The 27,390-nt window shown below is 40.0% G+C and overlaps 3 protein-coding genes across 7 annotated transcripts; 2 read left to right on the top strand and 1 right to left on the bottom strand.

Moving 5' to 3' along the window:
- Positions 1-142: 142 nt before the first annotated feature.
- On the top strand, positions 143-7,162 carry LOC108509151. The gene is made up of 4 exons (XM_017838440.1): positions 143-267; positions 350-935; positions 5,032-6,408; positions 6,745-7,162. The coding sequence occupies exons 3-4, from the start codon at positions 5,093-5,095 to the stop codon at positions 6,755-6,757; spliced, it is 1,329 nt and encodes a 442-aa protein (XP_017693929.1). The 5' UTR covers positions 143-267; positions 350-935; positions 5,032-5,092; the 3' UTR covers positions 6,758-7,162.
- LOC108509148 lies at positions 1,607-18,340 on the top strand. Of its 4 annotated transcripts, XM_017838436.1 has the most exons (4): positions 8,139-11,831; positions 13,855-13,941; positions 14,102-16,316; positions 16,418-18,340. In XM_017838436.1, the coding sequence occupies exons 2-3, from the start codon at positions 13,894-13,896 to the stop codon at positions 15,455-15,457; spliced, it is 1,404 nt and encodes a 467-aa protein (XP_017693925.1). In that variant the 5' UTR covers positions 8,139-11,831; positions 13,855-13,893; the 3' UTR covers positions 15,458-16,316; positions 16,418-18,340. The 4 variants fall into 4 exon arrangements, with proteins under 4 accessions (XP_017693924.1, XP_017693925.1, XP_017693927.1 ...); XM_017838435.1 differs by lacking the exons at positions 8,139-11,831; positions 13,855-13,941 and adding an exon at positions 1,607-2,360; XM_017838438.1 differs by lacking the exon at positions 13,855-13,941 and having other exon boundaries at positions 8,142-11,734.
- Positions 18,280-27,390, bottom strand: FBXW2 (F-box and WD repeat domain containing 2). Of its 2 annotated transcripts, XR_001878582.1 has the most exons (8): positions 27,082-27,390; positions 25,139-25,648; positions 23,645-23,839; positions 22,733-22,866; positions 22,047-22,133; positions 21,206-21,375; positions 19,838-19,956; positions 19,635-19,750 (listed from the first exon to the last, which is right to left on the bottom strand). XR_001878582.1 is itself a non-coding variant. In XM_017838439.1 (7 exons), exons 2-7 carry the CDS (start codon positions 25,626-25,628, stop codon positions 19,462-19,464), a joined length of 1,365 nt encoding a protein of 454 aa, XP_017693928.1. In that variant the 5' UTR covers positions 25,629-25,648; positions 27,082-27,390; the 3' UTR covers positions 18,280-19,461. The 2 variants fall into 2 exon arrangements, 1 of the variants encoding a protein (XP_017693928.1); XM_017838439.1 differs by lacking the exon at positions 19,838-19,956 and having other exon boundaries at positions 18,280-19,750.

Here is a 27,390-nt window from a genome sequence, read left to right as displayed (position 1 = left end):
CAGTGCAATTGTTTTAATTCTTTCAACAACGGGGAGAAGGGGAGGGAATAGTTTTTATTTCACCTACCAGCCTCCAAGAGGGTGCATTCGTAACTGTTGAGGAGACTTGATTTTCGAATCCTGAAGGTGAGTTTTTATGGGCTTTTTTTTTTCCCTGCATATATTTATGGAAAAAGAGAGGTGATGTGGAACACACATAGACACTTTTGAACACAATTCACTCTTGGGCTTACGCTGAACTGCTGACTTTGGCATGCACTGTGAGGGGTGTAGGGCTCCAAGATCACCAAATGATGATTATGTTTGAATTTAAAACTTTTCTAAATTTGCTGAATTTTTTAACTGAGAGAAGGGGGAACAAGAGAAGAAAGGGCCTTAAGGCTGCAGGGGAGGGGGCATTAATGTTTTGATTTTTCAGTTATTATTTTGTAAATCTTTCTCATGAGCTAATTTCCTTGCCTATGCTTTAAGGTAAATGGCCCAAGTAATTCTTTGTGTTTTTAAGTGAACCCTTTGGTCTCCTTTCTTACCTGTGTCTGAACTTTATTGTTTCTCTTTCACCTTTTACTAGGCAAAACAAACAGAAATTCTCAGTGAACTTTCTGTTTCCACAGAAACACTGGAAACTTGTCAGTGTACTTCGGGATGTTTTTTAATGTGGCCAAACATTCCCCTCTCTCTAGTTAATTAATGATTAATGTAGCCACCAAGAAAAGGTGTGCCAGGAATGAGGGACATACTGGTACGAAGTCCAATTGGCAGTGACCTGATTTTTTCCTCCAGTTATTTATACTGAGTCACAAAGAATCAGACTGAGACACCTCTTGCTGACTTCTGCTCTTCCCTCAGCTTAGTAAACTCCTGATATCACAATAGGGGCCAGGAGAAGAGCCTTCTTAGAATGGAAATTTCAATAAAGAAACTGGAAGTCAAAGGTGAGTACAGAAGTTTGGAGTAACCTCCATCTATGAGGTGACACAGTTGCTTTAGAAAAGGAGGAGTCCAGGCATGAACACAAGCCCTCTGGAAAATCCATATGCAATGGTGCCCAGGGCAAATTGATGCAGCTCTGGCGTTGTGGCACAGGTTTGTGAAAGTAAATGTGAAGTCTGAAAGGCGAAAGACTTTTTCTAATAATTTTTTGGTTTTTCATAGTATTGGTGATTTGTTGGTTTTCTGATATTCTTTTTTCTAAGTAACTGGCCTTCATTATAAGCATATATGTTGAGGTTTTGCACCTCAGTTGAAAAATTCATTTTTAAAGCATTCTGTCAGGGCCCTGTGGGTACTAATTGCCATAATGGCCCTGACCAGCCCATCTGGCACACCCTCTATGGGCCCAGTATCCCATTTAAGCTCAGCTCTGGGCCCTCAGCCCCTGCCTGAGATCTGCCCTTTAAGGCTCAGGCCCCACAGACCTTGGGCTCCAGGCCCTGACAGCAGGTTGTCTCAGTTGTGGTTTTGCATTGTCCCCTGGGGACCCTGAGGATCAGCTTCTTGGCTTGGCCTCAGACCTCTCTCATCCCACAGACTTGTTGGGTGGTCTTAGGTTCTGGGGGAGGGAAGGGAGTTGGCTGTGGCCATGGCCATGGCCAGTCCTGCTCTCCTTGCCACAGTACCAAGAGAGTGGGTCCTGGTTTTTGAGGCCTCTTCCCCACCAGTTTCTTCCCCGTGAGTCCTAAAAAGAGAAATTGAGAGGTTTTCTCTCTAAATAGCTAATAAAGCAGACAAATCCAGCTTGCTCCCCCCCGCAAAAAAAAAAATATTTCTATTCTTTTGCATGTCTGCTCACCTAGTCTGCAGCTTCATTTAAGTTAGTGTTTATGTTGGCTATTAATACAGGTCCACCGGCCAAGCAAGTGTTGACTCAAATTATATCTATCTACTATTTCAAACACCTGCTGTGCTAGATTAATTTGATGTGATTAAATACGAAGTTTTATTTTCTGGTCTCATAACTGTGCACACAATTTTGTATTGATTTTATCATTATAAAGCTAAAGAGATAATCTTGGCAGGACTAAGTTTACCAAAGGCTCCTCTGAAAAACACAAGGGGCTATTTAAGATGAAACACAATAGGTTACAGTTGATCTAATGGGAAATGTTTAAATCCTGATCAGAGAAATCTCCAAGTCAAATTTGTTTATCCTGAGAAAATGACAGAAACAGAAAGCAAGCTAATTTACTGTACAGGAAGTTAACAGAGTCACGGGGTTTCCCCACAGACAGTCAAAAGCATTAGTACAATTGTAGAGGAAGCAGATGGGGAACACGCAAGGTTGTGAGGTCTCTCATTTCAGTGGAAGCAGAATAGGAGCACTGGAAAGCATGAAGTACTACACAATGAGGCTTGAAACTGTGAGTAAATATACTATCGTTTGATTCCTCTGATGTTCAGAAGGGCATGGTTTTGTGCGTTCTGGTGAAATATCAAGACTGCACATAACAAACTCCATTTTTTTTCACTTTATGTAACAACTGAAAAATGCCACGGTGGTGTCTTAACTATTCCAGGCAAAATGGGTGACAGTGTTTTATAAAACTTTACTACAACAGTTATTAAAAGCAAGGTTCTTTTTTTGGTGTGTGAATATGTTTCTCCAATTGTGTTCATATAACACACCTTGCAGTTAAACACTGTCTTCCGGTTTCTTCTCTGTACTGCAAGTAACCTAAGCAAACAGAGAAGGTCCGGAGTGGCTAACGTGTTTTAAAATTCCTCTTTTGAAGAGGAGATATAGTTTTCAGTTTCTGAACACAGAAAATATTTTCTTTGGTAACAGAGACCACAGCGATATCAGACAAGTGGAAACAGTGCTGGTTTGTTCCTTACTGGAATGCCATCCTATGCGAAGTGAGGCTTTGACAATATATGTTCGTCTGAACAAAGGAAGTACAAAGCGGTACAATAAGTATCTCTTAAGTCCTCGTGTATAATCCTTTTCCAGAATGACAGTGGCTATTTCTGGTGAGAAATTATTGCTGTGACAATAGTTGAAATGCTACATTTTTTAAAGATCCCATCCCATCTGAAAAAAGAGAAACTTAGTGTTTTAATCACCTGGTTCAGTCGATATCAGCTAATGGTTGCAGCCTGTGGATTCCAAAAGAAGTGGCACAAGCCTGAACCCAAAATCATATTTCATATTTGGGAACTGATGCCATCCCTTTCTTGGAAAATTTGTGTATCACCTAGTATCCCTTTAAACAGGTCAAAATGAAAGACAGAAATGGGATGATGCTCAGTAACCACTGGAGCTTAACAGAAATTAAACAGTTATTTGATGAGTAGGTTATTTAAACAGAGTATATGGATCTCTGCATGTCTCTGTAGTTTGTATAGACTTCTAAGTCCCTGTGTAAAAAGGACTTACTTGTTTCTTTAGCGTCCCTGTCTGAAAAGTTTTACTCACAGTCACCTTTCATGCCCTACAAAGCCCCTGGCTTCTAATTCGAATGCTAGTCTACTTTTTTCCAGATCAAGTGGATAATAATGCTGTTGGCATGCTAAAACTACCAATTGATTGTTTGAAAACAAATTTTTGGGATGAATTTATATTGCCTAAATTGGGTAAGGTATACATACAAAAAGTGAAGAGAAACAATAGCAAAAGTTTGTTTGTACATAGTTCAAAAAGGAGCAGGAGATTGCTTCACCTAGGAGACGTGAGGGACAAGGGAACATTCGAGTGAACTTCCTGCTTTGCATAACTTGTACATAAAACTAAGATGAAGACTTCTGTGCAGAGGTATATACAGGAATTGCTCTCTTTATATTGGCTAGACAGTAGTGGTGTTCCAAAAGGTAAAGCATATTTTAAGATTTGGTCTTTATTGCAGGAAGACACTACTAGTTTTCTACTATTTCTTAAATCTTAAAAATGCAATTTTCCTGTAAGTTTCCCAGGCCTAATTTAACAAGAATTATTCAAGGCATATTGCTTCCTGCTGTAAGACTGACGACTGAAAACATATTTCACCAGAACAGTGTAATGATTTTTTGCACTTAGCATCTGTATAAAAACAAAGAAACAAACGAACAAACCTGGATCCTGTATTTCTGCAAAAAATCATGACAGACATTAGAACTTTATTATCACTTTGTTTCATCTCCCTCTTTAGTAAATTTGTCCCATCTCCTATGCAGTAAATCATCCTCCACAGAAAAGTTTCTATCATGATGCTCTGGTTTTCTCTACCTTCCTCAGTCCTTTTTATGCTGAGGACCCCAGAGCTGGATGCAGTTCTCCAGGTGGGGTTTCATGAGAGCAGTGCAGAGGGGGAGAATCTACTTTTGATGCAGTCTAGGACACAGGATTTCTGGGCTACTAGTGCACATTGCCAGGTCACGTCAAGCTTCTTGTCCAGCAGCACCTCCAAGACCTTCTCAGTCCTACTGAAATCAACTGCCAGTTTAGAACTGTGGTCTGAGACTTAGCATCTCTAGTGGCAAAAGCAGTTTATGCTTACGTAATCTCAGTCGCCTTATCGAATGAAAAGATCCTAGACAGTGTTGAATACCATAGGATCCTACTAGGCTCCAAAAAACATTTTCATTGTGACTTGGTAATCAGGACACTGAGAGACTGTGACAGGATCACTCATACAAATGCAGTTTGTGTTCACAGCACCTTTTTAGGAAGAACAGGGGAAAAGATAATACTCCAGTTTTACAAACTTCTCAGAACATCAAATGATAAAGAATGTGGGTTCTCTCAAACATAAAGTTTCTTCTAGGCCTCAAAGTGATTCAAATTACACTATATTACCATTACTATATATCAAAACAGCTGAACCTGTTGCACTTCGCCCAATTGTAGAGTAAAATATAACAAAGCTCGGAATGAGGAGGTGTAAGAGAATCTCTCACTTTTTTCCAAACCTTTATGAAAAGTCAGCTCTTCATACTAGATTTTGAGATATCAAAACAGTAACAGTTGTATTTAAGAGAGTACAGGTCCATACAAAACATTACTCCTTTTTGACAAATCACTAAAAGTGAATTTTTTGTGTGTTTGTTTTGTTTTAGAGAAAGTGAATTGAAGACTGAGTATAAAAGTCTATTAATTTGCAAATTGTGAAATTCAGCAATGACACACTGTGGAAAAAAACATATATGTGCTGTTGTTGCATGTATTCTTATTTTTGCAAGCATTTTAATCTGCTACTGGAAAGATCTTCAGCTACCGAATACAATAACTAGAAAAATCATCCCCCAGGCAACAATTACCAGTCCAGCAGGTCAGCTTTGTAGGGGGAAAATTGCTCAAAATGCAATAACACCATTAAAAGATAACAAAACTTTTATTATATCCCCATACTTTGATGACAGAGAAAGCAAAGTCACTCGTGTGATTGGGATTGTTCACCACGAAGATGTGAAACAACTATACTGCTGGTTCTGCTGTCAGCCCAATGGAAAGATCTATGTATCAAATGCAAAAATTGATGTTCACTCAGATAGATTTGGATTCCCTTATGGTGCAGCAGATATAGTTTGTTTGGAACCTGAAAACTGTGATCCAACTCATGTATCAATTCATCCCTTTGCACATGGAAATATTGACCAGCTGCCAAGGTTTGAAATTAAAAACCGCAAGCCTGAGCCCTTTTCTGTTGACTTCACTGTGTGCATCTCTGCCATGTTTGGAAACTACAACAATGTCTTGCAGTTCATACAGAGTCTGGAAATGTACAAGATTCTTGGAGCACAGAAAGTGGTGATCTATAAGAACAACTGCAGCCATCTGATGGAGAAAGTCTTGAAGTTTTATATAGAAGAAGGAACTGTAGAGATAATTCCCTGGCCAATAAACTCACACCTCAAGGTTTCCTCTAGATGGCATTTTTTTCTGGATGGAACAGACATTGGCTACTATGGACAAATCACAGCTCTAAATGACTGTATATACCGTAACATGCAAAGGAGCAAGTTTGTGGTTCTTAATGATGCTGATGAAATAATTCTCCCTCTTAAGCATCCAAACTGGAAAACAATGATGAGCAGCCTTCAGGAACAAAATCCAGGGACTGGCATTTTCCTCTTCGAGAACCATATCTTCCCAGAAACCGTCTCTACTCACATGTTCAACATCTCGTCCTGGAATACTGTGCCAGGTGTTAATATATTACAGCATGTTCACAGAGAGCCTGACAGGAAAGATGTTTTCAATCCCAGGAAGATGATAGTTGATCCACAAAAGGTGATTCAGACTTCTGTCCACTCTGTCCTACATGCCTATGGGGACAGTGTGAATGTTCCCATGGATGTTGCCCTCATTTATCACTGTCGGAAGCCCCTTCAAAGAGACCTCCCCAGAGAATCCCTTGTCAGGGATACAGCCCTGTGGAGATACAACTCATCATTAATCATGAATGTTAACAAGGTGCTGTCTCAAACCATACTGTAAGTTCAAAAGGGAAACCTCAGTTCTAAGGAGGGAAAGTGGAGAGCCACCCTTACTGTGGGAAGGCAGAGGAGATTGTTTAAAGAGCACATCAAAATGATTTCCACATGAAGGTTACATTTTGCAGTGATTTAGGAAAGTAGCCCTTTTATGTACTGTATAATTATATATGCATTTGATATGTGAACTGAATCAATGTATCCAGGGAAGAGATTTTCAAAATTGAAAAAATTATTTGGTTCACAAATGGTGTTTGAGGCTTCAGTCTACTATTTTTTAATGATATTTACACATGATTGGGAAGTACCTGATGACACTGTTATATGTCTTTGCAGGAAATTGGTGTGACGTAGCTCTTATCAAGGATACATCCCCTTGGAGATACACATCTTTGGCTTTGAAAGTGAACTTTGGCTATGCTACAATTTGAAGTGTAATAATGAAATGTAAAGGTGTTGCCATACGCATTTAATGCTACCTTCTCCCCAGCAATAAATGCATTGTATGTTTACATTCTCTAATACTCACAGGGGAAAAAAAAGGTCTGTAACTTAATGGCCTTTGACAATAGAAAAAAGTATCCCACCATGGAACTCCTTCAAATGGTAACATTGTATTTTGTTGTAGGAATGATTCAGCTATCAGGTCTGTCTCCAAAAGTAGACAGACTCCTGTAAACTACTGGATTTTATCGTTGTGTAATTATCAAATTTCCCAGTACTTTTTTAAAGATTGATTCGGATTTCGAAAATATAATGCTCAGCTTGTGTTTCTCCATTTTACACAAGTTAATGTGTAAGTGACAGTTCAGCGCCAGGGTCGAGTCCGGAGACTTCCCCGAGCACGGTGCGGCACTGCTGAGGTCCTTCTCCTGCACCTGGGCTATCTATGCCGCTCATTTCAGGGATGCGTCTCCCCGGCACACGGCACGTGGACCTGGGTGATCGGCCCGCCCGGCGCCGCCGCGGGCCGGGCAGACCTTGCTCCCCGAAATGCTCCAGGACTGGCCGCCGCGTCTCGCCTGGGGCCTCCCTGCCCAACGCCCCGGGGGACGGGGCGGTAGCGGGCGCGGCCAGAGGCGCAGAGGTGAGGTCACCGCCCGCCCCGGGCTTCCCGCCGCCTCCGGCCGAGTCTCCCCTGCCCGCCGGCTGGGCCTCCTCGGGCCGCGCTCTGCTGGGGCCGCTGGCAGGGGCTGCTCGCCCACCGCCGGTGCCGGTACCGTGTCCAGCGATCCGTGCGGAGGCACCAGCCCGGCTCGATACTGCGAGCAGCCGCCCCGGGAGCGCCGTGCGGGGGCGGATGCGAACGGCCCCACCCAGACCGCGGCGGGCGGGGGCTCTGCCTGAGGCACGGCCTGGGCGAGGACTTGCGGGGTCTCCCTGGCCGCAGCCGGCGCCGCCTCGCCGGGCGGCAGATGACGGGATCGAGCGCACCTGCCGCGCTCGGCTTAGGGGCGCCTTGCGGCTGCTGCTGTTCGTGCCGCAGAGGTGGCCGGGGAAGGGGCGCGAGGGCTCCGGTAGCACCGGCCCACCTCCCGCGGCGGTGCCCGCACGGGGCGCTGGTGGCGGCGGCGCTGCGCGGCCCCCGCTGCGAGCGGCGGGACCGAAGGCCGGGAGAGCCCCCGCTCTGCCGCCGCCGTGTGCGCGTGGTCGGCCCGGCGGGACCCGGGCGGGGCTGGGCTGCGGCACCCGCTCGGGTTCCTGCATCTGGCATCGCTCGCAGGAGAGGCTCGGGAGTTTATTTCCATTCAAGAAATGTAAAATCAGATGGTCGTCAGCTATAGCGTTATTTTACGGTACTGGTGCTAACCGCTCAATGGTAAGTTAAAGGTACAAATCAAATTGTCCAAACCAGGCTTTTTGAGTCTACATCTAAAGACATGCCAAGCGTGGACTTTAATCTTGGATTTAAAGCATGCGTAACTGCTCTAAAGAGTAGTTCCAGTGTGTGGTGTGGGTTAACCCTGTTAGGCAGCTCAGTTGCTCACCCTTCCCCTTACAGTGGAATGGGGAGAGAATCAGAAGGGCCAATGTGGAAAAATTCATGGGTTGAGTAAAGAGTGTAAGAGGTAAAGCAAAGCTGTGTGTGCAAGCAAAGCAAAATATGGAATCTATTCATTATGTCCCCTTAGCAGGCACATTTATAGCCATTTCCAGGAAAGCAGGGCTTCATCAGGTCTGATGGTAACTTGGAAAGCCACATGTTGTCAGTCACCTGTCTCCTCCTCCCCCCAGCTTTGACTGCTGAGTGTGGCATCATATGGTGTGGGAAGGGCCTTGAATCAGTTTGGTCAGCTGCATCCCCTGCAAGCTTCTTGTGCTGCCCTACTTCTGGGACAGGAGCCACATGAGAAACAGAGATGGCCTTGACGCTGTGTGAGCACTGCTCAGAGATAGATAAACAGCACTGTGTTTGAAACACTCAGTTTGGTCACCAAACACAGCACCCTGCTGGCTACCATGGAGAAAATTAACTCTGGTCCAGCTAAAAAAAGTACAGTGTGAAAGACAAAAAGATGAAATAACAATCTTTTAAATGTCATGCAATTTTGATTTTGCCTGATCAATTTTTTTTCCAGTGGACACAAAGTCTAATTGTTTACCATAGGAGGAATTTGCTTAGGGATGCACAGCAGATTATCATGGAGAAGTTTATGAGTGTACAGGGAACTGTTGGTTTGTTAGTTCTAATGGCACAAAATAAGTATATGGCAACACTGTATATTGGTCTGGCTTACCATCTGTGTATTTAGAATAGAAATGGCCAGTTTAATTTTTTTTAAGCAGTATTTTACAAGGAGTGGAATAATACTGCCTTCAGTTTAATCCTTCAAACAATATGCTCCTGACTTTGGATCTTATAAGAGAGGAAGGACACCAGTGTGTCAAAGAGTCTTTCTGAAAAATGTAATCTATGAAAAGATTAGCAACAGACAATCTAGATAAAGATGGTAAATGATTTGGAATTTTTATTTAGCACCAGTGGTTTGTGTTGTTACTTTTGACAAAAATCATAAAGTAGAGGATAGAAAATACCTTTTTTCAAAAATAATAAGTTACTAAGGCTGTTTGTTAGTCGTGGGTTTTTATTTAGGCCCTGCGTAAACCAAGGCTTAGGCTGTCTATGATTTCTGTACCACTGAATCCAGTACTTCGTATTAGCAACTGAAGCTCTGCAATCACCTCTATCAGTTTGCCCCCTATCCTTACCCTAGATTGGGAGATAAATAAACCGAGGGTTATCAAAAATTTCACTTAGTGTAAACTTTGTGAAGATACTGAAATAAGCAGCTTAAAAGGTCTTCAGCTGTCTCCATGCAAAGAAAACAAGTTACAAAGGAAGGCCATAATGCGGAGAGCATGTGAGGAAGATAAACAATTACCAAGAAATGGCTCTTGAACTAAATTAGCACTTGGTTCCACCTTTTAGTGAGGACAGTGTCAGTTGCGGAGGATTAAAGGCAGATGACGGAAAAGTTCTTAAAGTAGAAGCTGTGCAGCAAAGGTAAAAACAACATCCAGTTGGAAGGCAATACAGAACAATTTCCATTTCAAAATTCTAAGAAGACAGACCAGGTATTGGAAGAATCTATAATGGGAGTTTATTAAAAAGTGTCGTGAGCATAGTGGTACAATGTGGCTAAAGCATGAGTGATTCCTTGGTTTAGGAAGGAAAAAAAAGATGATTTAAGTATATGAAAGTTTGTAGGTGCATTCTTGATCCCATACGAGCTTTGAGAGAAAATTTTAGAAGGACTGTGACAAAAGAAATAAGAAGAAATGTGATTAATTTGAGCAGCCTGATCTACTGAAATATGCCCCTACCTACAGCAGAGAGACTGGAACTAGATGATATTTAGAGGTCCTGTCCAACCCAAGCCATTCTATGATTGTAACTGTGACAAGAGCTCTTTATTGTGACCTTACCGCAGAAGAAAACACATTGTGTAACTGCACTTGGCCAACAAACTGGGCAGATGTATATTAATCATTGGCTGATGACAAGCTCAGAGGTAACTGCGCAATGTGATGCACCGTCAAAAAATGTAATCCTGGCATGTATTAAGAAAGAAAATTTCCAACAATGATGAGGGCTTGTTACTTGTCATGCACAAATGGACAAGGGACAGAGATTTCTAGTCTCCTGTATTGGAGATTAATTGAACCTTGGCCAAGCACGCAGAAGTGATTGGTAAAGGAAGAGTGTTTCTTCTGAGGCGGTTTTAGAACAGCTTGTCTTGCTTAATGAAACAGTAACAAATACAAGGACTGGAAGGTGATATGACTGCAGTCTGTCTGTCAGGGCAGTGAGGAGCCTGCTTAGGGGGAATACTGCAAAGTAGCCATCGATACCAGTAGCTAAATTTAGCATTAAAACAAATTTGTATAATTTGTATCATGTTCTACTTGCATATTAATTGGAATTAAAAGATACAAAATTGGACTTAATTATTATTGTTTTTATAAAAGAAACCCTTTTAAATATGCTGAAAGCATACTTTTGAAGTTAAAATTTGCCAAGTACTGTAGTGAAGAAATTGAATGCTCCTAATTACACTGACTTTATGTATTTTCTGACTATGTATCTGTGCTGTTGATTTCAGGAGGTCAAAATTAATGAGTATGTTGGGGAAACCATGATTTTCACTCCTTAAATAACTGCGTATTTCTTTTCTTTAAGATTCTGTGTTCTGGTATGTCTTGAGCTCTAGATTTTGCTCTTTTTCTTTGCTTCTAGAACCTGCTGTTGTTTCAGTACTCTCTCACAGGTCCTCACAGGATCTGTATTTACCTATTTGAACTAGGCCTGTAGTGTGTTAGGAAAAAAATGATTGCCCAATAAATACAGATATATGGTATATTTTTTCTAGTTCTTTTTAAGTATGTGTGTGAACTGGGGATATATGGACACGAAAGATTAATTTCCAGAAGGAAACTTAAGTAGCCTTAAGAAAATCACCTATGTTTGATTTGCTTCAACAACTCCACACTCATTTGTAATTTAAATTAAGTTCTTGTGGCACAACTGTATTCATTGCTCAAGAGAAGGAAAACTTGTTTTTCTAGTAGGTGTGGCTGCTGTTACTGACATTAACAGAGCACCAGCTATCTGAAATACAATGTGTCCATAGCTGACTTAGGTGTTGTACCAGGATTTTTTCCCTCAGTATTGTTCTGTATTGAATAATACTTGCAATTTACCTTAAAAATATTTAAGTTTTTATCTGTTTGAAATAAGCGATTGGTAGATTATCTCAGCAAAATACCTTAGCAAAAAATAAATGGAGGACTGAACAGAACTTCACTGAGCTATCTGCTTTAAAAGGTACTTTTTCCTTTCCAGTGTTCACTGTTTAAAACAGTTGAAAAGATGTATTTCTTCTTGTTTATTATCTGCTAGCAAAAGCAGAAGAAAAAAGCAGGTAATAAATTTATTCTGTTATTTAATGTTGACATGTTTGGATATTTCTTTAGTTAAAAACTATTCTATAAGACTGAACAATATTTTTAAGTCATAAATAGATAAGACTAAGGAAAAAATGTTAAATGTGACCTCCTCTATGTTGTAAGAATGCTAATTTATATAATAACATCCTTGGAATGAGAATGCTTGGGGGAAACTTTTTGTACTTTAGAATGTTTCATAAAAAGACTTAGAAAATTTGAGTTGTTTTCAGTCACAAATCTCCAGCTGAAAGTCATGTTGAAATAGAAAATAAAATAAAATTTAGCTATGTTAATTTAGCTATGTAAGTGTGACTTTGCAAAATGTAAAACTGCTTACCAAACTGTGGGCAATTAAGATAAAAATACCTTAGGGAACAGGGAAGGCTTTTTAGCACGTAGAGAGGGGTGGGGAACCTGAAACTGTTTGAAGTGATAAAACTTTATGTAACTACTCTATAATGGTAAGAATAGGAGGTATAACTAAGTGTCTGTTTAGATAAGGCAGACTGCAAAAAGAGTGTGTGTATAGATAATTTTAAACTTGCTACTTTCAGACTGTATAAAAAGCTATGGTATTCCTTTGCTCAGGGGAGTGCACTGGGGAAAACACCTGCCCCTTTGCATTTCCTGGCCGCAATAAAAGTGCTTTTCAGATTGTTCAAAGGTTTCTTTGAATCAATGTGACAGTTGCAGACTCTTACCATGTATTTGCAGTTCTGATCCTAATTGTAAGAACTTCTTGGGGAAGGACTTCTCCGTTTCAGAGACAGAGGAGTCAGTGCTTTCTGCTGCTCCTTTTCTGCTTTGCGCCTAGTGGGATACAGTGAGATTTCTGGTGCCCTGTGACTGTTCCAATCTATAAAGCAGTTTCTTGGTAGCTGGTAAAGGCTGCTGTAAATCATAACCCTTGGCAAATGGGGCATTTTAAGGAGTATGTTGTGATTGTAGTTCTCCTTACTTGGCTTTCTCATGAAAGAGCAGTTGTGAAAATATTTTACATTATTCTGAAGGCATGAATGATTATTTTTTGCTTACTAGAAACATTTTCTTCATCTCTGCAACAGCATCACTTTATTTCGTGTTGGCATTTTACCCCACACTTCTTGCTGGCAGCTGGGGAAACTCTTCTTCCAGTCTAGTTTTCTGATCTGGCGTGAATTTGATTAATCTGGGACACACTTTTTCCAAAGATCCTTGTGATACAACCAGGCCTTTGAAGAGACTTGCTGTTACTTTACTGTTTATGGATCATATCTCAATGCCTAAAGATGAATTTGTAGAGAAAACTTCAATCTGAGCTCCATTTGCAGAAATTACTGCTTGAGAGTGCCCTGAGCTCCAGTCTGGGCATTAACACTTGCTCAAGATTGTGGCCATGCAGGTACTCAGGGCTGCCTGTCTGTCCCTGCAGCAGCAGGAGTGTAAGAGCCAACCACCAAAATGTTCCAGGAGCTGAGCCAGCATTAAAGCAGTGTGAGGGGGCCCTGATCTCCAGTGAGCATTAATATGTGGTGACCTTTCCTGCAAGCCCTTCCTTGTACAGTGCTAAGTAGGGTAGAGCTGCCAACTGAGAATAAGTTTAATACCTGCATAGATTTCACATGTCTACTGCTGGATTGTATGAATTGACCTTCCTCTGTATGTATTGCCTCATCTGTGGTGAACTGCAAATTAGGAAATTTATAAATTAGCAATTATATCTGAACTATTGTGTGCAATCCCCAATTAGTATGTTTATTATGAACTTGATTAATTCTATATACATTTAATTTACATATCAGCCTCTTGCTTGTCTGTGAGAAGTCTGGTTGCAAGGATTTTTTTTACATAATATACGCTGTAGGGGAAACAAAAGTTTTGCTTTGCTTTAAGAATTACTGCCTAATTATTAAATTGGTTATTCTAAAATTTGGATTATAGAAAATATTGATTAGTAATAATGATTAATAATTACTCCTTGTGCTGCTGTATATAGACCTCTTTTATATTCTTCTACAGACCCCTCCATGTACAGAAACTGCTCCAGACATCTGACAAATGGAGGCATTCAGAGTGTCACATGCAGTATCATCCATACCATTAAAGGTGTGTTCTGTGGCTGATTTTACATAAAAGCACAGTAGCTGGGTCTCTGATTAAGTCAGTGCAAAATGATAGAGATTTACCCCCGTCTTATTTGTGAAATTCTTGAGCAATGATCATGAGTCGATATTATCTCATACACTACGTATTTTCTTTTCTGCAGATGTGGCAACATAAAGTACAAGGACAAAGAAATTTACATCCACCTTTAGATAAATTCAGAATGTTGTGTGGCAGGAAAAAATCTTACTTTGTTGCTGCTGTGTGCATTATTACTCTAACTTCAATGGTCACAGTTTCTTATCTTAGGTTGCAGAGACTTTCTCACCAGCCAAAAGTAATTCAAGAAGGTAGCAAATGTAGAGGGGAAATTGCCAATAGCACAATAACACCATTAAAAGATAACAAAACCTTTATTATATCCCCATACTTTGATGACAGAGAAAGCAAAGTCACTCGTGTGATTGGGATTGTTCACCACGAAGATGTGAAACAACTATACTGCTGGTTCTGCTGTCAGCCCAATGGAAAGATCTATGTATCAAATGCAAAAATTGATGTTCACTCAGATAGATTTGGATTCCCTTATGGTGCAGCAGATATAGTTTGTTTGGAACCTGAAAACTGTGATCCAACTCATGTATCAATTCATCCCTTTGCACATGGAAATATTGACCAGCTGCCAAGGTTTGAAATTAAAAACCGCAAGCCTGAGCCCTTTTCTGTTGACTTCACTGTGTGCATCTCTGCCATGTTTGGAAACTACAACAATGTCTTGCAGTTCATACAGAGTCTGGAAATGTACAAGATTCTTGGAGCACAGAAAGTGGTGATCTATAAGAACAACTGCAGCCATCTGATGGAGAAAGTCTTGAAGTTTTATATAGAAGAAGGAACTGTAGAGATAATTCCCTGGCCAATAAACTCACACCTCAAGGTTTCCTCTAGATGGCATTTTTTTCTGGATGGAACAGACATTGGCTACTATGGACAAATCACAGCTCTAAATGACTGTATATACCGTAACATGCAAAGGAGCAAGTTTGTGGTTCTTAATGATGCTGATGAAATAATTCTCCCTCTTAAGCATCCAAACTGGAAAACAATGATGAGCAGCCTTCAGGAACAAAATCCAGGGACTGGCATTTTCCTCTTCGAGAACCATATCTTCCCAGAAACCGTCTCTACTCACATGTTCAACATCTCGTCCTGGAATACTGTGCCAGGTGTTAATATATTACAGCATGTTCACAGAGAGCCTGACAGAAAAGATGTAATCAATCCCAGGAAGATGATAGTTGATCCACAAAAGGTGATTCAGACTTCTGTCCACTCTGTCCTACATGCCTATGGGGACAGTGTGAATGTTCCCATGGATGTTGCCCTCATTTATCACTGTCGGAAGCCCCTTCAAAGAGACCTCCCCAGAGAATCCCTTGTCAGGGATACAGCCCTGTGGAGATACAACTCATCATTAATCATGAATGTTAACAAGGTGCTGTCTCAAACCATACTGTAAGTTCAAAAGGGAAACCTCAGTTCTAAGGAGGGAAAGTGGAGAGCCACCCTTACTGTGGGAAGGCAGAGGAGATTGTTTAAAGAGCACATCAAAATGATTTCCACATGAAGGTTACATTTTGCAGTGATTATTTAGGGAATCTATAGCAGAGCCAGGAGTCATTTAATCATATTAAAGTTCAATGTAGATTGCACTCTTGTAAAATGTAAAATTTGTTTTCAGTTAAAAAAATAAATTTAAAAAATCAGTATTTCTCAACTGATTCAGATAATGCAAATCAGTTTTCAGCTGTACTAGAAATACAGCTATAGTCATTAGTATTAAACTTAAGTTGCTTAATTCTTGAAGTTTGTATGTCACTGGATACAAAATTTGCATGCACCAATTGAGTAAAAGGTAAATTACTGAGCTAGCTCTACATTTCAACTGTAAAAAAATTAACCCCTCATATTCTTGGAAATAGTGTCTGTTAAAGTGGTGATGTATTGTCACACTAAACAGCTGTTGGGAATTTTGCTGATCCCAGTGTCTGTTCAACTGGGTTTTTGAGACATGTAAGTTTAAGAAGAAGAGTGAGCACTCTAATTACCCACAGCTGTTCTGAATTACTTAAGTGGTAAGTGCTGAATTGTGTTGGAAAGGTTTAAAACAGAGGCAAGGGAAACAGCTTGATGTTAAAGAGACTTTTGTGAACTGAAAAGAAGCTATTTCGAGGAGGAAAAAATGGATGTCTGAACAACTATTTATGAAACATATTAGTTTGTTGGGGGTTTTTTTGGGACCTTGAAGCCTCATAAGAAAATGTTTCTTCATGAAATTTAGGCATGAGTTGCATTTTTTTAGTCCACTATGTGGTGGTGTCATGGTTTGAGATAGCCTCAAAATCCAATCCCCTAGTCTAAGCCCCCTCCCACATCTCAACCTAATGTGAGATGGGTTTTTCCAGACAAAACACACCAGAATTGAATTATATTGCTTCCTTGTGTAGGTGTAAGGGTACAGAAGCTGCATCTTTTCCAACCTTTATCTAAAAATAGTGCCAAGTAGTTACTAACTTCTGCTGAAGGGTCAGATGGAAAGCAAAGCAAACAAAAAAACGTCAGTGTAGTTCCACGGTTTCAGTCATATATTTTCTGTTTGATAAGTCCCCAAAGCTGTATGTGCTGTACTGTTGTGGCATTGTATTAGAACATTCATATGAAGGCACATCTGAGGGCAGTCAGTCTAACACTGGTGTCTGACAGAGGGAAGTGTGTGAGAGGTTTGCTTTTTTATATTTCTACACCAGTGTCACTCTTTCATCTCTTCATCTATTTTGTGGTGGCACATACCCTTAAGGAGCTCTGTCAGTAGCAGATTAGTATTATTAGCTAGCAGATGTCCAAGAGGAACTTTACTTAGAGGTCTTTAAAAAACTATTTGCTAATTGTGTTCATAATTATTAGCTGCTATGTTACGGGTTAAAATTTCATTTGTAAAACTAAAAGGGTAGAAGAGCAGCGTAGTGTGTAGTGGATGCTTGTCATTGTGGTTTCTGCTTGCATACTCTGGGGGAATGTAGAAAAGGAAAATTTAGAGTTCTGATTTAGAATTCTGATTTAAACTTTTCTGCAACTTGTGAAATACCTGTGGCAGAATTCCTTTTCAACTACCACTTCACAGCTTTTGGCTAACTGCAGCATTTGCTTCGGAGTGGCTGCAATGTCTCCGAAAGTTTGTATCAACAAACTGGCAGCTGCATTTACAGCGCAGGTGCCTGCTGCAGGGGTACTGTCTTCCTTAGTAACAGGTCCACTTAGAAGTTTAGACTCATGTAGTTTGCAAGGGGCATCTGGAAGTCCAACTTATAGCATGGTTTGCTCAGGACTTTGTCTAGGCTGGCTGGACACACAGTGTCTCTGGGCAACCTGTTCCAGACTTAACCTAATCTAACAAGAGAATTTCTCTTGTTGCAGTTTGTGACAATTGGCCGTTGTCTTGCTGTATGAGTCTGACTTTGTCTTCTTTTAGTTCCTTACTAGTTAGCTGGAGACAGTAGCAGGGCCTCCCCTCCCCTTGCCCACCACCACCACCTTCCTTTTCCCCACCATTCTTTCTGGAAGGCTGAACTTGGCTTTCAGTTTCTCAGCCATCTTGTGCTCCACCCCTCTGGATTCTGCATCATCAAGGTCACTAACAAAGTAGTTACCCACATTTTCCTGTTTCGCTGATCTGGGTACAATGACATTTCTGGCATGCTCCTGTTTAATCTTTCAGGTAACACACTGTTTTACAGGTGGCTTCTTCAGAGGAAGCTGAGTTACCACACACATCATACACGGTGTAGTTACTCCTACATTAAGAATGATGAAAACTTGGTGTCAAGACAAGTAATTGAAAGCTTTCTACTTCATGTAAGCTTCCTTCACTTTTGAGTGCAGTTTGACTTGAGAGTTGTGAATTTGGGTTCAATTTTTTAAAATCCTTGACTACAGAAACATTTTTCAAAGTAAATTGGTATGAATAAAGGTGGAAAACTGAGTGCTTAAGACTCTGGCCTTGAATTTGAGAGACAGTGCTCCACTGACTTCATGCAATTCCTATTGCATCACTCAAATACTGATTCTTGCATATGAAAACTCCCACTGGTGTAATTAATACTGCAGACATTGGGGAACCCTGGCCTTCATTCAGTACTAAGTATGAAATTGGGTCTCCTTGGAGAGTGGGAAGAAAAAAAACATATTAACAATAGTAATGCTAACAGTTTTGTCTTTTCAAGGACATGAGCCAATCTTCATGAAAACTCCTGTTTTCATGTTGTGTAAAAAAAAAAAAAGACATTAAGGGGAGATTTTATTTTAAGGGAGGAGGGGAAACCAACCTAAAGCGTTTCTAAAGCACGTGATGTCATAGATACAGCTTTTAAGTACATGTTAAATAGCACAAAAGTATGTGAACAAGTATTTGCTACTCAGCAGTTACCTTCTGTATGTCCGGTCTCTGATGATCAATAAGACCTTTTTTCAACTCCTGTGCTTTCCGGCAGACTTTTGATTTTTTTCTTTTTTTTTTTTCCCCAGAGATGTGGCATTCTGTCATTTGCCCCTGCTTTCCAACTCTAGATGTAGCAAGTACTTTAAGTGCATTATGTTAACTGCAACTTCTGGAAAAAGTGAATGGCTGGTAGACATAATTTAATATAAGAAAGTGACTTATTGTAGAGATCGAAATCATCTTCCTATTCACTATATTTCTACCTACCTGTGAACTAAATTATAACACAAACTACAGGAAATAAGGACCATAAAATACTGATCAAGCCATTCTGAGTTATGATGAACACTGTCAGAGGTTCTCTGCGGTTAACTGCGATGGCAAGCTCTGTCAAGAGATGAAAAGTTGCCTCGTTCTTGCTGAGGAGAAACCATATTGACATGTTCCTGAACTTAAAGAAATTATTATTGTTAACATCTGATCCTAGTTAAAGGGCTCGTTTGATTCTTCTGTTTCAAAGGCTAAGTATTTAAAGCTACCAGAAAGAAAAACATTTTGGAGAAAGATTCTGGAGATAGAAAAGGTTTGCTATCTTCTCATTTTTGTTAAGCAGCCATGCACTGTAACCAGTATTTGCTGTTAGATGTATAAAAGCCTATGGTTCTAAAATAGTAGCTTCACCTTCTGTTTCAACAACAAAAAAATAGGTCAGAAGTCAGGTCAAGCACTACTTCATTTCAGACTTGATAGCAGACTTGAATGGTTTAAACATTACAAGCTATGCTTCAGAACCCAAATAGGTATATTTAAACATGAGTATAGACAAAATGTTGTGGTGAATACTGTTAGCATGCTGTATTGCATTATGTCCAAAACAACCCATTCCCAAATGCCCAAATAAAAGTAAATGATTGTGCATTGCATGATGATACCATTGGGTGCGCAACTTTGGTTCATGCAAAGTCTCATTTTATGGACACGCTGCTGACAGTCCATATATTCCTGAAGATTCTGCATATGTGAGCTTTTCAGCCATGTTCTTTCCATAACACCAAATGGATACTATGGTCTGGCATACTGGTGGCAAAAACCAAGCCCGTATCATTTTGGCCATTTAGTCCATTTAACCAAGACATTTCACCAGCCAAAAAACTTGAACCTCTCTTTGACTTTCTATATTCTGGTAGTGGCCAGCGGCTTATCAGTTTTTCTGTCCTCAAGTCCATTATATACAGGTATCTGTTATCAAATAGTAGAGCAAATATCTCTCCAAAGCCCAGCAAGGACACATTTAAGAAGTCTGGAGGTTTGATAACCCTAGAAGACAAGAAAACAGTGTTAGAAACTCACAATGTAGTCATGAGCTTGAATTACTAAACCAAATCCTTAGGTGTCTATACTCACCCTTCTGAAAGAATTTAGCAAGAACTGGATGCAAATTTTTCAAATTAAGCAACTGAACACTTAGCTGCAGTCAGGCCTGTGGTTTCAGTTCTGACTTTGTGCATTCAGGACAGACCCTTCTGAACATAAATAAAAGTTAGGGTTTAAAAGGGACTGTTTTGCAGAGCTCAAGGGAAAAAAAGCCTTGTTTCCAGATACACACAGAAGAACAAATATACCCGTGTTTTACAATAAATTTCCATATGGATTTCACGTCTCAATATCTTAAAGAGGTAAAACATCTTGCTAATCTTTTGACCACTCTTTTAAAAGGCAGAAGTAAAACACAGAAATGCCTTATTGTGATAGGCAGGTAAGATAAATCATCCAAGACTGGTCCTTAACAGAATGCTGTTTTACTGATATAGCTTTATGCTAAGTTAAGCATTTTCATCCTGGGGAGAAAGAAAAATATTTGTTAGTTCCCCAATATCTTTACGATATTTTCCCTTATTAAATAAAACTTGGAAAAGAAATTAAAGAGTTGAGGTTTCCACAACTGGCTGTACATTTGATCATAGCATTACATAAAGCACAGAATTGAGGCACAAAAATGTATGGAGCTGAAAATCCGTTCGCACCAGTAATAGAACATCTTTCTCTTTTGAAAGATGGGAGGGTAAACTAAGAGGTGAAATTACCCAGTTACTCTTACTGATAAGAAGCATGTCTTTAGGAGTAGATCTTTCAATGGCAGACACTCCCCAAATATTCAGGCCATTTGAATTAAGAGTTAACTACTAGCAGTTCTGAAATGCACTTTTTTCTTTAGTAAGTTACAGTCTGATGCCACCATTTCTAATTGATACAGCTTCATTCTTTTTATGGAAACAGAAAGCTATCACGTTTGATCCCTTACTGCAGTCTGATAGATTTCACTACCATTCCACAGCATTATCGAGAATGATAGATCAGTAGTGCTGTAAGGAAAAAGTCTTTTTAATTTCTTGTCTGATCAAAGGACCCTCAGAAATGTCTGCCTGGTTCTCTTACAGCAGTCTCTATGGCAACATTAGCTTTGGGTCACTACAGTTTCCCATTCACAACTCCTGGCACTGAAGTCTGATTTAACTCTATATTGAAACACTTCAGCTTACAGAATGAAAATGTGAAAGAGGAGTAGCATGTGGCCATAAACCAAAACAGCAATCAAATTATTTGTATTATCAAATAAGAAATTAGAATTTAACCTGACAATATGTATGAAGTAAGATGTTTACAGAATTTTTATCAAGATTCTTTTGGTCCCATCAAAGTAAGTCATTAAAACTAGTATGTTCTACTTCCTATTTATTTAAAGAACACTGAATCCTAAACTGGAAGGTTTACCTGAGAATATCATAGCTGGCAAAGTCCCACTGGTACAGTCCTAGTGCTGAACTGCACACTATGTATTTACCATCAAAGTGCAGTCTGGGCTGTAGGGAGATGCTGCGATCTTCAGAAACAGACAGTGTTTTTAAGCACTTGCAGTTTATTTCCCTTCCAATAGGCCAAATCTGCAATTAAAATACAGTTTAAGACCATAAAAAATTCACATTATAAACTGTTACACAGCAAGCCTCACAGTCTCTCCAGGCATCAGGTAAAATGTGTGTGTGTTTTTTCAGAAATATTTATCTCCTTTAGGTAGGAGAATCAATTCTCCAAGTGACTTGTCTAACACTATTGTTGCAGTATATGTTGTTTCTAGCCTAAAAAACTCCAGTGAAAATGGGTGCTTTAAAGAATGGCCAAAAAAAAAAAAAATCAACCATCCAACTGGGACAGAAATCTAACAGTGTTTCAGTTATGAAACACTTCCATAGACACAAACTTACAGCACTCTCCAACCCCAAAGTCCCCAATAGTAACAGTACTTGCAGTTGAGTGCTTCACTGTCAAGTTAGCACATCAGGCATGCACTGAAAGCACCAATTCTTTGCACTACCATTCATGTAGAGCCATCATTTAAATCTAAATAAGCACTGATAATTAGTGCTTAAGATAAGCACTGAAAAATTAGCTTCCAAAGAGTTTCATGCCTTGTATGCAGCCTAACAAGCAGAAAATATGGGAGAAAATAAAGCCTTATATTATTTGTAAACTTCAGCAAAGTACTCAAGCACTTTATTTCCCTGTGTACCAAAATGATATATATGTGAGATATATATATATATATAGTACATACCTTGATTTCATACTTATCTGCACTTAGGAGAATATGATCCCCAGGACTATGCATAAGAGATTTGACTTTGCACTTCTGCAAAACTACCTGTAATTGAAGGATGTAATAATTTATGTCAATGCTGGTAAATAACAAAACTTTCATTTGTGTTTGTCACTTCACTAACCACCTGCATAGTGTATCCTTGTATAAAGGCAACACGAATACTTTTAGCAACTGAAAGAAAAGTTTACGCTTTTATTGTTCCTGCTAGTGCCAATTTACTCTATTAATAAGCACACATACACCCTTCACCTGCAGAGTCACCCCCGATCTTCCAAGTTCTGAAATAATCAGAAGAAAAATACTGTTTCATGCTTAGATTTTTGTTATCAAGATCATTAGATTTTTTTACATCATTCTTAAAGCAGCATTCTTTCAGAACCAATTTTTATTCAGTCTTTGAATCAAACACTAATTCCTAATATTACTTCAGCTGCTTTGGAATAGAAATATCTTCAATGGTCTGAAAAGTTTAATTATAGCTTACTTTATTTTTCCTATTGAAATATTATTTTGCAGAATTTCCAGATGTTCTCCAGATTCTACAACTAGTTGCAGGGTTAGGATTAGAAAAACAAAATTTAGAACACGTTACAAATTCAGTGCAAGTGTTTGCGAGATTAATTAGAAATCAATATTCCCACCTTAGTGACCCATTCTGTGTGTCCAGTAAGGGTATTCAGGCACGTTCCTGTTGATAAGGCCCATACTTTCACAGTGAAGTCTGCAGAGCCACTGACCAGAACATCAAGTTCATCATTGTAATCCACGCTAAAAACTACAAGCAAAGGAATATCAGTCTCTGTGTTCTTCTGTGAGACACTAACTAGTAGCCTCTCTATGAATTTAGTAGCCTCTAAATTCATGTGCTACTTCATCTTTAACTGTTGTTTTTGAACTGTATACATGAATTGTTGCTCTGGATTCTTAAGTTTACATTGCAAAATTACTGAGGGTTTTGTCCAAATTAAGAGCATTTACATCAGTGGTTCCTTAATGGCTGGATTATGGCAGTGTAACTAGTTCTTATTTCCAGAGTTTTAGTAAGACAATTTCAGCAGGATTAGCACATTTGATAGATCTCTTTACTCATAGGGGAACAGACCTACAGCTGAGTTGAGGATATTCTGAAGTAGAGGACAGAGAACTTAATTATGAGGGAAATGCAAATACAAATTCCCAGGTCCTATTCTGCTCTTTGCTGTAAGCTGATCTACAGTCTGGGGATATAAAGAGTGGCCATAGCCATATGTTATCTAAGGTTTGCATCGTTTTGGTAGACATGAAACTACTGAATAACCATGGCATTTAGTATTACTTCCATGAAACTGCAAAATACTACATGGCTAAGATAAGCTCTGGCATATTCAAGGACAGATTTAGATCTGTTCTGGTCGCTTCCCCTGCTATGGGGGAACTGAGGTGATTCAAGTGACTGAGGACAGAGCCTATAAAAATGAAAAAAGCTAATGTGCAAAGAGCTAACTAAATCATAATTTGTTTGATGATGATATGTTACTTGACTGGTGAAATTACAATTGAAAATTTCAACATACCTGCACCAGTGTGTCCTCTAAAATGCTGTGTTTTTGCCCCAGAGCTCCATTCCCAACAGGCTACTGTGTTATCAAAAGATCCTGTGACAAGCTTTTGTTCATCAAACTTCACTGCAGCACAAGTGTGTGTCTGGATACCATATATGCACTGACCTGTGCTTACATCCCACAGTTTTGCAGACAAGTCATCTGATCCTAGAATATAAAAGAACAGGATAACTGGAAGCAAAGAGTAAATAATATTTCCAATCCTATATTCATCTTTGTTCGTCATAAACATAGCATTTACATGGAATCACAGAATGGTTATGGTTGGAAGTGACCTCTGGAGGTCAACTCTTCCAGTCCCGCTACTAAGCAGGGCAACCCACAGCCCAGGACTATGACCAGACAGCTTTTGAGTGAGCCCAAGGATGGATTCTCCAAACCATCCTGGGCAACCTGTGCTCAATCACTCTCACAGTAAGAAAAGTAAAATCACTCTCACAATAAAAAAGTGTTTAAAGGGAACCTCTTGTGTTTTAGTCTGTGTCCACTGCCTCTTGTCCCATCACTGGGCACCACTGAAAAGAGCCTGGCTCCCTCTTCTTTGCACCCCCACTTCAGGTACTGCTAACATCCTGAGCCCTATCTTCTTCAAGATAAAAAGTCCCAGCTCTCTCAGTTTCAGTTGTTGGTTTCTAGTAATCATCTTACAGTACCAATAAATGTGGGAGTACTTAGGATTCTCAACTTAGCGTATAATGTTGTCATCTCAAATGATTGGGAAATCCTTGGAATATGCTCTAACAGCAGTTCATTGTAATTCTGTTACTGTTCTTTCACACTTAATGCTTCATATATGTTCTGTCTGTATTCTTAAGTTCAAACTGAAATCTTGGAATCTGCAGTGTTCAGGGAGGAAGCTGAAATTATGTGCAAGTCAGACTAGTAGCAAGGTTAAATCTAGTTTACACGTCTTCATAAAGCACCTATGTTAAGAACTGAAAGTGCTTACAGTCTTGTTTCAAGGAAGAAGATAGAGGACTTTTTCTGCCACACTTTGGGAGACTGAAGTGCTCACCCAGTCCAAACAAGGCCCCTTTAACTGAAAGTTATCCTCCTAGAGGATAACTAACATATCCGTACTTTTCAAATGAGCTTACTAATAGCAACAACATGAACAGAGTCATAGAATGTTCTGGACTGGAAAGGAACTTAAAGATCATTTAGTTCTAACCACCCTGCCATGGGCAAGGACAATGATACGTGCTGTTACTCTTTTTTAACTAACAGAGAAATTGATCTCCTTGTTTTCTTATTTAAGTGACTAATGGGTTTATTAGTGCAGCAGGTGTTTCAGAAATTGAAAAAAAAAGTAATTTTGAATCATCTAAACTGCATTTCCACTATGAAAATAATCTCTCTGGTAAAGGAAAAGAAAACTGTCAATAATCATAGGAGGGGAAGAGAAAATAAAGACTTGTAAGACTCCAAGTTGTCTGTCCTTCCTACCTGTACACAGAAGTCCATCTTTATAGTAAAGTGCATATACTCTGGCACTGTGTCCAATTAAAGAGGATGTCTCAAAGGCTTCGTGGTCCTTCAGTTGCTTCATCCTTAAAATAGCCTTTAGGTAAACCTTCTTCCAATGTAGAGGATCCTGAACAGAGTCATCTATCTGCCAACCCAGATTCTTACATGCCGTCTGCCACACCTCTGTACAGGCACTTATAACCTTGTTCCACTGCTTAGAGACGAGGCAACATGTGAGTAAGGTCTGAGGATCAAGCCATTTTAACAGATAAAAACTAAGTTCCAATGGAAGAAGTTTGAGGAAGTCCCTCTTGAGGAGAATCTCTAAATTATTGGAGAGGTGCCTGAGCTGGACTGCTCCACTCAAGCTAATCAGGTGATCCAGAGTTTCATTTTTCTGCAAGTCCGTCAGAGAAAGAAATGTAATAGAAATGTTATCAAGCCATGCTTCAAAGTCCTTTTTCTCCATAAGGTTATGGAAAAATTTACCTGTGATACATCAAAATACTGTATTAGTTCTGTTCAGAAAACAAGGTAAGAATCACATCTTTATTACTGGTACATCAGTATTCCAAATGGCACGTTAACACATAGAATGAAGCGAACAAATGCTTTTTAAAGTATTCAGGACTAAGCATTTGCATGCACTGTGAACTATCATTTGTCCCCCATCAGACTTAAAAATAAGTTGTATGCAGGTAGTGAATGTTAGTATTCATTATGAATGTTAACATCTTTCTTGTTTTAGGTTAACACTTTCAAATTCTGAGTCCAATAAGGTAAAGGTTAGTTTAAGTTTTAAACCTATTATAACAAGTAAACACTGTCTTAGTTTACTCATGGATTATACTGATAAAAGAAAAAAACCAAAGCACATAAGCAGAATGATAAGCTAGTTACTGACAGAACTTATTTGTATCTTTCTCCTGAACTATTTTAAACACAAAGCAGGTAACTAGTAATTTTTAAAAAAGATACAAAGAGATGTCCAACAAATTGGGTGAAGGATACATTAGTCATATTTGAATTTGGCTTGTGTAAGGACCTGAGCTTGTGCTGGTCTATTATCGGTTTTGACACGGTTGCACCACTTTGACCTAGATGCATTAAAAAAAAAAAACTCCTCTGTCTTTTTTCCTATTTTCCATGTTTATTTCCACTGAGCACTAACTGTGAAATTGAATACCACTTCCTGAAATACATGATCTGCATGTACTTATACTATCCTGTGGCGTCTCAGCTTCCTGGGACCATTGATTAGCAAGACAAATGTCAGGTAAACAGTTTAAAAATCATAATTATTTATTTTCTCTGGAAGGTCTAATTCCATTCACTAGACAACTGTCTGAATTTAATGGAAGCTCCCAAACTGAAAGACTTGAGGAATCTGAGTGGGACTCAACAGTATATTTATTTGTACACACTTTACCTTCATAGAATAAGATCTTAGAGTACACCTCTTAACAGGGCATAGTAGTACAGAAAAGTACAGTCTTCACTATAAAAGGCTGCACATGGCATGCCATTATTGATAAAAAACACAAGAAAGTTCTGGGTGTCAAATGCACAGAAACAGCTGCCCCTATCGAGTCACAAGTTCATACAGTAACTTTTAACTGCTGACAGCTTTCCTCAGCACATATAGCTGAGCACATCTGCTATTCAGATAGGCCTGTGTTCCCTTTAAAACATTCTAACAGGCTGTCTCTGAATAAAAAATCCGGTAAGCTCTAAGGTGTTTGTTGTATTCAATATGTGAAGCTAATACTGAAATTAAGGGCCGCCGAAAGCGATGCTGGAGCCCCGTGCACGAGGCTGTTTCCCAGGCGCTCCGCAGCCGGCGCGATTGGCTCCCCTCGCCCGCCCCAGGTACCTCCGCACACAAAGAGCACGCCGAAGGCTGGAGAGTCCGCGCCGCTCACCTCAGGAGTCGGCCCGGTGCGGGGTGTCCTTCGGCGGGCAGTCGCCACTGCTCGCGCGGCCCCCCGGAGCCCGGACCGGGCTGGGGCTTCCCTGCGGCCATCGCTCCACGGCAGGACCGGCTCCCGGCACTTCCGCGGCCCGCGCCACAGCCTACGGGCACCCGCGGCGGGAGGAAAGGGGGCGAGCCCGGGGCCTGAGGAGCGCCGAGCGCTGCAAGGGGCAGGGGAGGCCGGGCCTGGCCGAGCCGGGAGAACCGGCGGCACCGGGGACACGGAGCGCCTGCCGCTCTCCAGTCAGGTGGCTTCCGG

The sequence above is a fragment of the Lepidothrix coronata genome, unplaced genomic scaffold, assembly GCF_001604755.1.
Source record: "Lepidothrix coronata isolate B3197 unplaced genomic scaffold, Lepidothrix_coronata-1.0 Scaffold341, whole genome shotgun sequence".
NCBI classification, from domain to species: Eukaryota; Metazoa; Chordata; class Aves; order Passeriformes; family Pipridae; genus Lepidothrix; species Lepidothrix coronata.
The sequence above is the reverse complement of the archived record's forward strand: the minus strand, read 5'-3'. Positions and strand labels throughout refer to the sequence as shown.